General features: G+C 44.3%; 1 protein-coding gene across 1 annotated transcript; it reads left to right on the plus strand.

The window, feature by feature from the left end:
• The first annotated feature begins 3,161 nt into the window (after nucleotides 1–3,161).
• CNIH1 (cornichon family member 1) lies at nucleotides 3,162–11,481 on the plus strand. Its single transcript, XM_074821111.1, has 5 exons — nucleotides 3,162–3,368; nucleotides 5,174–5,242; nucleotides 8,488–8,600; nucleotides 9,530–9,673; nucleotides 10,215–11,481. Exons 1-5 carry the CDS (start codon nucleotides 3,288–3,290, stop codon nucleotides 10,240–10,242), a joined length of 435 nt encoding a protein of 144 aa, XP_074677212.1. The 5' UTR covers nucleotides 3,162–3,287; the 3' UTR covers nucleotides 10,243–11,481.
• Nucleotides 11,482–13,880: the final 2,399 nt, after the last annotated feature.

The raw sequence follows: 13,880 nt of genomic DNA on the forward strand, positions 1-13,880 counted from the left end.
GCAGGAGACAGTCCTCCACAAACTTTCTCTGGCGTGAGTCCTTCCCACGGGCAGTAGCTCTTCCCAAGCTGCTCCAGCGTGGATCCCTCCCACACGTTGCGACCTTCCCAGCGCCGAACTACGACAGCAGGAGCTTCCCTGAGTCCCAACCTCCTCCGGGCACAGCTCCCTGCTCCAGCGTGGGGTCCTCCATGGGCTGCAGGTGGGCATCTGCTCCACCGTGGACCTCCATGGGCACAGGGCACAGCCTGTCCTCTCACCACAACCCCCCGCCCCTCTTTTTTCCACTAACCTTGGTGTTCACAGAGGTGTTTCCCTCACAACTCCTCTTCACAACTCCCACTTCCCCTCCCAGATTCCCCTTCTTAAATACATCATCACAGAGGCTCAGCCACCATCACTAATTGGCCTGGCCTTGGCCAGAGGCGTGTCTGACTTGGAGCCAGGGGAGCTTCGAGAAGCTTCTCACAGGGGCCACACTCCTCCTCTGCGACCAAAACCCCACCACACAAACCCAGCACACCCAGTTAGCAAAGTCTTTACTGAAGTCAGCAGGAATTTTATTACTGAGTTCAATAGTATTAGATTCTTCCCTGATATCTATAACAGAAATTACCACTTTTCCAGGGATATTACTTTTAATGTTGAAGAATATGGTTGACCCGTGCATTTCTACCATGATAATTCAGAGCAATTGCTCTGTAATCTTCCCTCACAGCTCTCTGCCAAAGCACTGTTGTCGTGACCTGCCAGAGTCTTTCTTCAGCTAAATCTTCCTTATGAGCAGACCGTAACACGCTGAATTATGACTGATTATATGACTGTTTTCTGATAAGGACAAATACTTGAGAAGGATTTAAGATGAAGTGAACAGACACTGTCATTTTCCTTTAGGATTCCAATCAGGATTAAACTCAATGAGTCTGGGCTAAAGGGAAAGTGCATTAAGAGCTGTAGGCCATCTCCAGATCACCACTGCGTTACACTGTTTACAGAGTTTAATCGCAGAAAAGTGTGAAAAGATTGTCAGTTGTTTGATTTGAGATCCCAAATAAATGTATGAAATGAGAATTGATTGGACCATTTTCTAGAGAATTTGCTTTTAATTTCCTTTTGTGTTATCTTAAATACACAATCTATAATACAAGAAATCCTTCAATGCACAAATCTCTGTTGTACAAGATTACAGCTGCCTTCCACTTTTCCTGACAAGATAATTGCAGTTGAATAGTATGCAAGCATCAGAGGGAATAAAACATTGCATTCCTTGAGGCAGAACCAGTATTAATTGCAAATGCAAGTACATGGCTGGTATACCTTTTCTTTATTTTATGAACGGTGGTTTGGCGTCATCCTGTGTCGAGTCCTTAGTGCATATTTATGTGTCTTGAAGTACAAATTCCTGTGTTATAGGTGAGCCCGATGGCTTGTAGTGGGTCTTACAGGGAGCCAGATCTCCTTCATTAATTATATTAACAGACTTAGTGCCAAAGCATCTGTAGTTCTGTAGGGCTTTGCCCCACCAGGGAGGCGTAAGAGGTCAAAGCAGTGATGGTCACTATATCTGGGTGCCTTTTTAAGTAAATATCTACCTCGAATGGATCAAACTGCTGTTTCCATAATGTGGTGGAAGACCAGCATTCTCCAGTCCCGAGGTATAACAACATCTCTGCACACACCCTTTGTTTCTTCACCTCCCACAGCTTTCCTGATGCAAATGACCCTCCTGAATGGCTTTAGGAAAAGCCTGAAATGAGGAGTCTGAACACTGTCCAGCAAAGCCCAGTGAAATGGCCTTGGGAATAAGTGTATCTGCACGGCTCGGGGCTACTCGAAGTAAGAAATAAAGTGTGCTAATAAGTAAGGCCTAATGAAGCATTAAGTTTGTGGGTGAGTGATTTTATGCTGAAAAATCAACTTTTATCTTCGCAACAGCTGACTTCCTAAAGACCGCACGTTTGCTACAGTTTTCCCTCTTATTTTGGTGACGGAAATAAATTTTTTGCTCATCTCTCATTGTGACAATTAATTGTGTGTAAAGCTTTCCCGCAGGTAAAGCTTCCAGCGGTAGGACAAGAGGGAATGCGCCAGGGCAGGGTCAGACTGGCTCTTAGGAAGTATTTCTTTGCAGAAGGGGTTGTTGGGCGTTGGAATGGGCTGCCCAGGGCAGGGGGGGAGTCCCCATCCCTGGAGGGGTTGAAGAGTCGGGTTGACCCAGCGCTGAGGGATCTGGTGGAGTTGGGAACGGTCAGTGTGAGGGTCATGGTTGGACTGGAGGAGCTTCAAGGTCTTTTCCAACTGAGATGGTTCTGTGATTCTGTATCACTAGAAAACATTGTTTACTATTTGGCAGCTGTTAGTTTTATGGAAATCATTACTTACACTGCTCGTCTGGAGGAAATGATTGCAGAAATACTACCCACACTTTCCTTTATTGCAAGGTATCTTTGCTTAAAATGGAAACGACTTTTATATGACCCCGCAGAAGGAAAATATGCGATGTTCTCCTCTTGATAGGTTTTTGTGCTGTTTCCTTTGAGCAGGCTCCACATGCTATCAATTTGGGACTGTACAAACCAGTTACCCCTTCCTCGGGGCACACCCGGCGCACCCTTTTCCAGTATTTCTCCCTAAGGGAAATTTGCTGTCTCCCTTTTCTCCTGCCATAGCTCATACGTACCAGGTCATCCCCTCCAGCACAGCACTACATTTATTGTGATCGCACACCCGTCTCCCACATTTTAACCTGAAAAACATTTTATTGCCTAACTTGAACTAATGCCATAAAGAAATGTCTGCTTAGAGAGAATGAAAAAAATCATAAAACGCTGGAATATCAGTGTAGTCATCCTATGCAATGTTAGTCATATTACATGAAAAAGGCGGGTAGAGCCTGGGGGGAGTGTATGTGCACACGCACAGAGACAATTTAATTTAATTTTCATTGATTTTTTGCTGTTTCCTTGCTCTTTGGTTCCCGTGGGGTTGCAGAAGTGTACGTGCGTGCCTCATTTCTAAGGCCCGGGAGAGCCCCACGCCGTCCGCGGCGTGTCTCACTGTCAATATCAACGTGTGAGAGGGGAAAAAAAATAATTAAAAAATAAAAAACCAAACAGCAAACCCCAACCCACCCCACGAGAAAATGGCGCCCCCGCTCCCTGGCGGCGGTGCCGGCGGGCTCCGGCAGGGGGCGCTGGCCGCGGGGCGGGGCCCAGCCGGTGAATGATCGCTCCCGGCATCCCCCGCGCCGCCCCCGGCCCCGCCGCGGCTCGCCCGGCCCCGCCGCCATGGCCTTCACGTTCGCCGCCTTCTGCTACATGTTGGCGCTGCTGCTCACCGCCGCCCTCATCTTCTTCGCCATCTGGCATGTGAGTGAGGAAGAGGAGGAGGAGGGAGGGCGGCAGGCTTGAGGGGCGGGCTGTCCCGTCCCGCCTCTGCTGCCGCCAGGGCTGAGGTGTTGGCCCGGCCGGGAGCGGGTCCTGCCGGTGCGGTCCTTGGCCCTGGCGGTCCCCGGCCCGCTCTGCCGCGCCCGCCCCGGGAGGGGTCCGTCCGTCCGCCCGTCCATCCGCCCGAAGGGGCGGTCCCCGTCTCTGCGCTTGCGGCGGGACGTGCCTTCCCGCTCTTTGTGTCGGTGCCGGCGCAGTTTAAAGACCGGCCGCCGCCACCGAGGCGCGGCTGCCCCTCACCCCGTCCCGCCGCCGGTAACCGCCGGTAGAAGGAAGGCGGGAAAAGCGCGGGGTGTTTGGGGTGGGGAAGAGTCACCACCGAGGCCGGGTTGAGACCGAATGTGAAACCGCGGCCCGGGCAGAGCGGCGGACTGGCTGCTCGGGCGCGGCGTGGGACGGGGGTCTCCTGTGAGGAACCCCCGAAGGATTTCCCCACAGAGCCCCAGCGTGAGAGCTAGGGGCTCCCGGGGGGGGCTCTCCTCGCTGCCCGGGGGCTGGGGGGGGCGCCCAGCGGCTTCTCCGAAAGGGCCCAACCGGGGAAATGTTGCGCCGCTTCCCCAGGGCCTTCGCGGAGCTGTGGTGGCAGCTGAGGGATCCCATCTTATCCCGCCTTCATCGCTGCCTTGAAGATGTGGAGATCTGGCAGTGCTTGTCTGGGAATAACGTGGATTTTCAAGTGCTGATATAAGATACATCCATTTCATTAAGCGGTGTTTTAAATGAGTGCAGCCTTTTTAAAATAGCGGTTGAATATATTTTAGTCTGAAGTCAATCTGGCTTCTTATTTAACAGAAGGAATGAGTTACGTACTACATTCTTTTCATGCTTTATACTGAGACTTAATTTTTGATATTTTTTTCAATTATTAATATTTTCTTGAGAGTTTTCTGTCTTGAGCCTGACACAGGGAGAGCTAGCCAGATAGGAGCTTACCTTGGATGAGCTGTGAGATACTGCTCCACGCGAGGACGTGAGGAGGATGTTGTTCTTGGCGCTGTTTCAAGCTTCCTAGTTATCCTTAACAAAAACCGTTCTGTACTAATATCAGCCTGTCCTGTAAGCATATCGGGGCTTATCCTGAACATAGATGAATCTCAGACTCATAATAAATTGGTCTTAAGACTTTTTTAATGTTTGGCATGACGTTTGTTCTGTAGACGTGGCTTTTTTTGTATTTCATGCTGCATCTTTGTCTGATTTTTATGGCACGAAAAGGTCAAATATACCTGTTTTTTTATGGATGCACCTTTTGGACATACATGTGGAATCAGGATTTACTTTGATAACGAGACAAAACATTTGTCTGCTTTTAAGATTGCTGTTGCTTTTTCTTCATTAATGAACCCTGTGCCAGGTTCCTGCTGGCAGCCAAGAGTCACTTCTGACATTTGGGGTCAGCGCACTGCGAGTGGGGTTCAGAACTGCTGAAAGGGATGTTGGAAATTTGTTGCTGGTGGGGAGGTAAAAGGGTGGAGTGTGGGCAGAGTCAGAGGTCTCTGAATGCCTGAAGTATCTTCTGCTTTCTTGTCTGTAGAACCTATTTCAAATGTGTCTTACCTGTGCGTTTATGGTATTAGAATTTATTCAGGAGAAATTATGTTCCTGAATAGAGTGGCAGTGGTTGAGTGTTATAGCTCTGTGCCAAAAATGTTACTTTTCATGGAGAAAATACATTGTTGCTCCTGGACTGAAGAATCACAACTGTTTCCTTTTTTTTTTTTTTCTAGATTATAGCTTTTGATGAACTGAAGACTGATTACAAGAATCCCATAGATCAATGTAATACACTCAATCCTGTAAGTGGCGTGGCAAATGTTTTTTTTAAATAAATATATGTAAAATGCTTATTTTTGGTGTTACCTTGATATAATCGAACTAGGCAATAGAATTGCATCTGGGTTGACAAAACCTAGCTGTTTGATAAAAGTTCTAGGGAAAATTCTTTGATTCTTTACTTTCAAGTTGAATATTCTGACTGTTATTAATCTGCTGGTGATCTTGTCAGCTGTCGTACTAACATTCTTTCAATCTGCTTTCTACGTTTTCGGCACAAAGACAGTTGAAAAGGTCAAAAAGATTAAAAGAGTCAAAATTGCATTGAAGGTGTGTACTGCTTTTCAGTTTAATGTTTTTAATGCCACTTTCATTTTGTTAGGAACATTTGTAATACTATTAAGCTGTTTTGTTTTAGTGTGCCTGTTCATCTGCTCGTTATTTGTTTGTTGGGGTTTATAACAACTTCATGGATTTCCATATTTTGTGCAAAACAATTTTGCTTGCTTACCCAGTGAAGTGGGGAAAACTGTTACATGCCTGTTATATACGTCCTAATGATCAGCTGAACTTCAGGTAGAAATAACTAGTACTTTTCAAGGAAGATTTATTGAACTCTGAGATTATAGGTGATTTTTAAGCATTGACCATGTAAATTCTGACCTTGTTTGAGGCTTTAGGTGGGCATAACGTGGTAGGCGTTATCTTCACTTCTCTGCTTTATGTTCCAGGATCAGGGGCGTATCTTGGTGGCCTCTCTTGGATGCAACTCTGACCCTCCTTGGTTTATGAAAAGAACTTGAGGCAAACTATTTGCTTGCATCTGTAACAGGCCAATAATAAAAGGGATGCTTGTTAAAGAGCATATCGTTTGATACAGCAGGGTTTTGTGCTTTTCTTGTGTTTTTTTACTTTGGCTTGGTGTGCCCAGGCTGAGGTCGAATGCAGGGGCAGCACAGCAGTGCAGCCTGGACTGTAACGTCATTGTGTTTTGAAGAGTTAAGTAAATTATACAAATGAAAAATCAATTTACAGTAGCTGTGGGGTGGGGGAAATGCGTGTTAGACATCCAGCACGTAAATTGGCAGCGAGTATTACAGCATGAGGACGGGTGGGGAGGAGAAGAGGTGATAGGCAGAGGACTGCATCTCGGTGAGGTTTGCTGCTCAGATATTGTGCATCTAACAGTTTCCCTTGCTTGGTCTGTTCTACAGCCATTTCTGCTACAGTATGGGGGAAGGCAGATTCTCATTACATTGATGCATTTTGATCTTATCGCAACCTTTGAAGTACTACAATGCGCATGTTTAATGCAAATATTAACCTTCTGTTAACCCACATGCATGTAGTATTTATTTATATGATAGCTTTGTGAATTGAAAATATGAATTAACTTAATATTTGCTGTTCTTGTGAAAGTAGGTTAGCCACTAAAAGTGAAGATAAGATTCAGACTCTTGAGGGGATCCAGTATATGATGCTGGAAAAACACGCTGAAGTGTTGTTTTACTGTATAAAGAATCAAAAATCCTGGTGGGAATTGAGATGCCTCAGTAGAAAGATTAGCCCAAAATAGTAACTGCTTAGTGCACTGTTGATGCCTTTGCTTCCCTGCTCCTATTATAGTAGTATCTCTTCTCAGCAACAAGATTTCTTCCTCCCTCGCTTCTCTGATAAATACCATGGTAGAATATGATGTAGTTAATTTTCCTCTAGGACGGCCAGGGAGGATCAAGTGTGGTAGATTTGAAGGAGACAGGTATTCTGTGGGAGCGGGGTATAATAAGCAAGATAAAAGAAAAATGTGTGTTGAGGTGTGTGTAGGTTTTCAGATCTGGTAAATCTGTCTCGGCAGGCTGCCAAATGCTTTGTGTTTTGGATAGGGTGGTTGTTGTTCTCCTAGAAATGATTGCCAAGTTGTAAATGGTAAGTATACAAAGAAGGATCTGGACCAAAATATTTACTTGAAATATTTCACCTATGACAGCTTATTTTTGTTGATGTTGATGCAACTCTGCTTTGTTTGATATTCTTCATGTAGAGAAGCAGAATGTTGTAGCAAAGTAGGTGGTGAGGATGTCTGTCTGTTGGTAGTTTTTAGATTTCTAGGAAGATATTTTTGGAGTTTAAAAGAAATGTCTGCTGAGAGAGAATGAAAAAAATTATAAAACACTGGAATGTCAGGGTAGTCATCCTATGCAATGTTAGTCATATTACACAAAAAAAGGCGGGTAGAGCGTGGGGGGGTGTATGTGTGCACACACGCAGAGACAATTTAAATCTTTGGGTAGAAATGGAGCATTTTTCATGAGGCCCCGAGGTGAGAAGTCAGAAGCTTACTGGGTTTGCTTCTTTCCAAATTGTGTGATAAAGGAGTAAATGATACTACTTTGGGGTGACTTGTTTTCGAAAACTTTACTCTTGCGGTGGGTGTGAGATTTTGCTGGCTCTTTGCATGCGTTTAATCTATGTATCTCTCCATACGATTCCTATTAATAACACTAACACTACCTGGCATTTCACGCTTTCTGTGATTTCATAGTAAACTGATAATTAGCTCTGTGGGCTTCTGCTGGCCAGCATGATGCGATAAAGCATGCACAGCAGGTCCTTGTGAAGGAACACGAAGCTGGCTAATACGCCCCAGCCGGTACGTGCGTAGCCGCTGCCGTGCCCTCCTGCGCTGCAGGCAGCTCAGCGCGCGTCCGCAGGCCGCCGTGCCTAAACCTCACTGCTGAGTTCGTTTGGTAAAGCTCTGCCTAAGGGATTGCATTTTGGCAATGGTTTGAATCTGAAAAATGATGTATGTGTGAATACCAAAACGAAGCTGTAGAATGGGGAAACACAAAACACGTTTTTGCCTTTATATATTTTATATATATTTATCTTTCCGTTATATGGAGCATGTTTCCTACTGATATTTCTCTGTTGCATGAGCAGAAATATCTTGATGATCTCTTCTGTTATGAAGGTCACGTATAAAGTGTGGAATCTGTTAACAGTGCACTTAGTTTAATAGAAGTAATTAAAAAAAACTATTGATCTGAGCATTACACTTTATAAATTTTTCTTCTTGGTTCATGAAAATCATGTGAAAACAGCAAGGCATGTACTGCTGGTTGCTGTTTTCACATTCTGCAGTCTTGTTCTTGATAGTGTTGGTTTTAAGAATATTTTTTAAACAATAGCTTATCTCCAAAATAGATTAAACACCACACATTTTCCTTTGAGTTAATCAGAACTTCTAACTCCTATTTTTCTTTTCCAGCTTGTACTTCCAGAGTACCTCATCCATGCATTCTTCTGTGTTATGTTTCTCTGTGCAGCAGAGTGGCTTACACTGGGTCTCAATATGCCTTTGTTGGCTTATCATATTTGGAGGTAATATTGACGAGTCTGGTATCTCTGTACTCATGTTAATTGCTCCTCATTCTCCCCTTGCAGCGCTTCCTGTTGAGCGTTCTGTGTCTGGCAAATAAAGATGCTTTCTGATACGACACTGAGAAAGTTTACGTCATGGCTATAAACCAAAACCCATCACTTTGCTTTCTCTGTCATTTTTATTTGTTATTCTCTCGTGCTACGCAAGAGCTGGGTTGCGTTGCGTGTGCCTTAAAGGCGGCTGACGCGTCCAAGGCGCGCTGATACCACGGGTTCACGGCGCGGATTGCCAGCGGGAGCGACAATCCCGCTTTCCTCCTACCAGTAAGACCTGGGCACCACCTCTCCTTGTGCTGGTGTTAGTCCCGTGCAGGGAGCTGGTCTGGTTGAAACGTTACCCAGCAAAACCAGCTTCTGCTGCGCGGCTGTATCTGTCAGAGGCGGGGGGGTGGAGGTAGGACGGTTCCTTTAGCTAGTAGCCCGCCTTAAACTACAATTTCAGGATCATTTTGTAGTGAGTATTCCTCCAGCACGGTAGCCAGCATGCGTTTTGTTAGTGAGTAGAGCCTGTAGGTTACGTAGGGTTATACGTTGGTCTCTTCTCCAGCTTTTCCAACCCTTCCACAAGGAATCCCGTTTTTCACTTTATTTATAAATTTGTCCTATTTCCTTTTGGTGCACCAGAGTTCAGCGTGGTTTAAGGCTGAGGTAAGCTGCCGCGGCACCGTCTGGGAAAGCTCTTCCGTAGTTACATCTAGTTGGGAGCTTCGTATTGCTCTCGCAGTTCGCCGTCTCCTACACGGAGCTGATGGGCTTTGCTGGAAGGGGCGCGGTTCCTTGTCTTGGTTCTGGTATTACTGGGGTGTTGGGGGGAGGAACCAACATTTCCCATCACCGTCACCACAAAACTAACTGTGCATCACTTTCAGGTACATGAGTAGACCTGTGATGAGTGGCCCTGGTCTGTATGATCCTACAACCATCATGAATGCAGATATTTTAGCCTATTGCCAGAAAGAAGGATGGTGCAAATTAGCATTCTACCTTCTATCATTTTTTTACTACCTATATGGGTAAGTTTTGGTTTTTTTTTTCCTCTGTTTCCCATCTAATCTTCGGTCTGAAATTTTGGCTCAGTGCACAAGAGAAATTTTGTGCGTAAGAATACATATAGTGCCAACTTGCCTGAAAAAGAATCCGCAATCGCCATTTATTCTGTTTTAACACACAAGTCTTAATTTGGTTGTAATGACTATTCTGAATCTCTACACCGTGACTGGAGACTTGAAAGCTCCAAGTTTTTTAATCTTTTAACATAATACAACAACACACGCTGCGCTTCTTCCAGCACAGCCGGAATAGTTCAGGCTGCCAATACGTAGGCATCGCGTCCAGAGGGGACTCCCTGTTAGAACGTTGCTCGGTGTAGTGACAACTGGTTGTTGCATCAGTTCCTGTTGTGCTTTACGATGCCCTTCTGATGGGTTTTGGGTAAAATCTTGTCGCAATCCACGTATCTTGCACAGATTTGCTCCTCAGAATATGCGACTGTGTAATTAAATGTGTAACGCTAATCAAAATGGTGCATCTTAATATTTTTATTTTATTTTCCAGCATGATTTATGTCCTGGTGAGCTCTTAAGAAGACATTCAGCAAGCTTTGTTCCAGTTAAGTGCATGCAAAAGCCACAAAACATGGATTCTTTACAACGAGAACCTCTTACCAAGATTAAATACGGAACCTGATGATCGCATTTGCGTTAGAAAACAATGACCCCTATTTTTAAAATATTTCCACATTTTATACTTGTGGAAAGACTGTTTTCTTATATTTTACTGGGACACTGAAATTAAAGAATTACGTGTAAATTAATGTAAAGGTTACTGGGTTTTGAAAAGTTTTGACTTTGCACTCCATAAGGAACAGCCATAATCCTCAAGCAGGTATTCGTTTCTGACTAGCCTTAGTACACTAGGGATTTTCTTTAGGCCGGGCTTTGTAGTGGCTCCTTTGGACTCGTGTATCCCACTCTTAACTCTAAATCAGCTGTGGCTGCCAAGTGCTTGGGAAGGACTGGAGGTGCTGTGTGTTGTACCTGTAGGCGATGTTGGTCTTAAGAGTTGACTTCATGGACACAGTTGAAAAAAATAGGAGCTCTATTTTTGGTTTATTTTATTCTTTTCTATCTGGTTATTCTTTTCCTGTATATGCATGGTTCAGAGACTTGTGTATTTTCACTGTTACCCTTGCTTTAATCTCAAGCATATGCCATTGTGATAGGAGAAGTTGAATTGTCCACGAAGGAGTGAATTTAAATGATTATTTTTTTTTTTTCTTTTAATGTCTGTTGTTTTATTAACAAATGGACAAACCTACATTTATCAGGCCCAGTGATGAAAATACTCTGGAGTTTAAGAGTACTGCAGACCTTTTGAAAGCAGAAAGTGAGATTATGAAACTGCCCTGCTGTTCCTTAGTGCAATAAATAAAAAAAAAAAAAAGAAGTCTTAAATTCAGAAACACTTAATTTTACCTGGTGCCTTGTTTTGTTTTTAAATTGAACAGATACTTCCTGTATTCATCTGTTTGATTTATGAAGGATAATTGCATTACCATTTAAAAACAGAACACTGAATCAAGTTATGTCTGGAAAAGGGAAGCTCTGATTTCCTGCTTTTTTTTCTTTTTTTATGAGTCTGCAGATAAATAGTAGATGGGGCAGGGGGAAGATGTTTCAGCTAAACCCATAATATTACATTGTAAATTGTGACTGCGAACAGCTGCTTAATTTAGGAGTAATAATTAGGAATCTTTTTCATTTACCTGTGCTGGAGAATAATGAATAGTTTCTTGAGTTCTAGTAAAACTTTTTTGTATAAACTGTTGATTTGTTCACTGTGGGTCTCTCGGGTGTTAGATGCAATAAAAGTCGTACGAACGGCTGCTCTGGCTGCGCCCAGAAATCCAGACAGTCCAATCCTGGTGTGTCGGGCGGAGGCAAGGCCTGAGGAAAAGGGATGTGAAACAGGGCAGGGAGTGAACATCCCTGCTGGAACAGCGGGAGGATGTGTCTGGAAACCTGCCCGTGACACTGCTCTGAGCAGTTGGCCTCTTATGCAGCCCTTGAATAACTTTTCTTCCGTGAATCCAGTTGCTTTTTGGGCGCTTTCGTAGCCCAGGATGGAAGATACCTTGAGACGGTGAGTTCTGCAATGGAGTTGCTCAGTATGTGAAAAATCCTTGTTTAAAAGTTCTGCCAGACTTCATTTGGTGCCTCCAAGCTCTTATTTTTTGAGGCATGTTGGAAGTTTCCCCCTTTCCACCTTATTTATGCTGGGCATGATCAAATAGACCTTCATCCTGTCATCTCTCGAAGCAGAGGAGTGTATTTAATCTCCTCTTGATGGGAATTCCTTCCGTAGCTTTGTGATTATCCTTTCTCCTCCACAAATGTTCCTTTTCCAAGCTGGAGGAGACCAGAACTGTTGTCATCACACGAGATTTGGGTGCCCAGGGGTTTTAGAGTGGTGCTTTTCTGCTCTCTGCTTCTGAATTCCTCCTCTTTTTCTAGCGTACTGGGGCTATGAGAATTCAGGCTGGGGCAACTTCCACTTCTCTTTCCTAAGTAATGACACCTGACAGCTTATTACCATGTCTATAAAATTGGTTTTTTTACACGTGTTTCTTCTTTGCATTTATTGACACTTAATTTCACACGCCATCATTGCTCAACTGTTCAGCACTACAAGATATTTTTTTTAAATTTTTTTTAACCCCTGACTGTCCCCAAACATTTGTGGCTGTTGCAGGCGTTATCTCCTGGCCCATGTTTTCTGTGCCAAGGCCAGGTCCCAGCTCTGCGAGGAGCCCCTCACCCAAACCCCCTTATTCCCATTCTGCCAGTCCTTTCCGTTGGTTCTTCGCTGCCAAGAGGATTTTCTTCCTTATGCAATAATAATATTTTGCTTTTAACAGAAGAATTTTTGCAAGGCTTTTTGGAAACTCAGAAATATTATTCCTGTTGGACCATTTTTATTTTCCTGCTGCTTAGCTCCTTCAGAGATGGCGGCAAGATACGACTCCTGCCTGTGGAAGCAAAACTAATTAACCCTTTCTTATATTTGGGTATTTATTAATCTGTTAGGTTAATGAAGCTCACTGGCTCATAGCCCCTAGCTCTCCTTGGCCTTCTCAACAAATCTCATTCCCTTGGTACTTGGGCTGATGTAAGCCCAGTTACACACCAGAATCAACAATGCAGGATTTACTGAGTTCAACTGAAAAAAAAAAAACAACGTTCTGAAACCCCCTTCCTCTTCTGAACCCCCCCTCCAGCTGTGGAGCAGCTTCAGCCAGGAATATTTAGCAAAATGTTTGCAACTCTTGCACTGTCCTGTCGATGACTGGTTTTACACAGCTAACGTAAAAGTGCACGTCAGTATTCCTGACCAGAGGAACTCGGAGGTGAAAACCGCCGTCGCTTGCCAGTGCAGTTCTGGTGAACTCAAATCCACCACGAACCCCAGAAGCAAAATGCTTATTTGGAGCCTGTCCTGCCTGCTGGGGTTAAGTATGTAAGAACTGAAGAATTAATCTCATTTCAAAGGTCTTTAAACTGTCAAAACACTGCAGAGAAAGGTCACAAGTGCAAGTTAGAAGTTAGAAAGTCCAATGAGAACCCAGCGTGTTGAAGTGTGAGGGCCACCCAGCGGAGTCCTGCAGAGGAAGCTGCTTAGAAACCGGTTTCAGCCTTTTAATTTTTAAAACAAAGTTAATGTCTACCAGCACCGACCCAGCTGCTGGGGGGTGTGAACGTTGTCATCTGTACCCGGCACTGTGAGCCTGGCATCGGAGTTTTACTGGAATGATCCCTGTGAAAGCAAGCGATGCGGGAGGAGAGGCACGTAGATAGAATTGGGGAGTTCCAGGAGGCAAAAGATTATGGAGAAAATAAAGAACGTTTCTCTCTGTCAGCAAGTTTCCTGCTAAACCATCTGATATATACATAGTATCTGAAAACCATCAGCTGCAAGGATTAAGTACTGACGAAGGGCCAGACAGGCACTTTTTGTGTATTTCTGTTTGAGTGTCAGGGAAGGAACAACACAGATTTTGAGCAGACTGTTTTCTCTAAGTGATTCCGTGCTGTGGAAACTGGAAGAGTTCCTGTTGTCTGCCCTAGGGGTGGAGAAGGGAATGGCAGTAAAAGCTAATGAAATACAATCTGTGGAAATCACCTTTAAACATGCATCCAAGTGTCTGGGTTCCAACAACGTGCT

Source organism: Strix aluco, chromosome 4 (genome assembly GCF_031877795.1).
Source record: "Strix aluco isolate bStrAlu1 chromosome 4, bStrAlu1.hap1, whole genome shotgun sequence".
Classification (NCBI taxonomy): Eukaryota; Metazoa; Chordata; class Aves; order Strigiformes; family Strigidae; genus Strix; species Strix aluco.

Bases quoted from the DNA above. Each gene is read 5' to 3' on its own strand.
- CNIH1 (XM_074821111.1), top strand. From the start codon at position 3,288: ATGGCCTTCACGTTCGCCGCCTTCTGCTACATGTTGGCGCTGCTGCTC. The intron at 5,243-8,487 runs GTAAGTGGCGTG...TTTCTTTTCCAG, and splicing joins AATGTAATACACTCAATCCT to CTTGTACTTCCAGAGTACCT. The intron at 8,601-9,529 runs GTAATATTGACG...CATCACTTTCAG, and splicing joins TTGGCTTATCATATTTGGAG to GTACATGAGTAGACCTGTGA.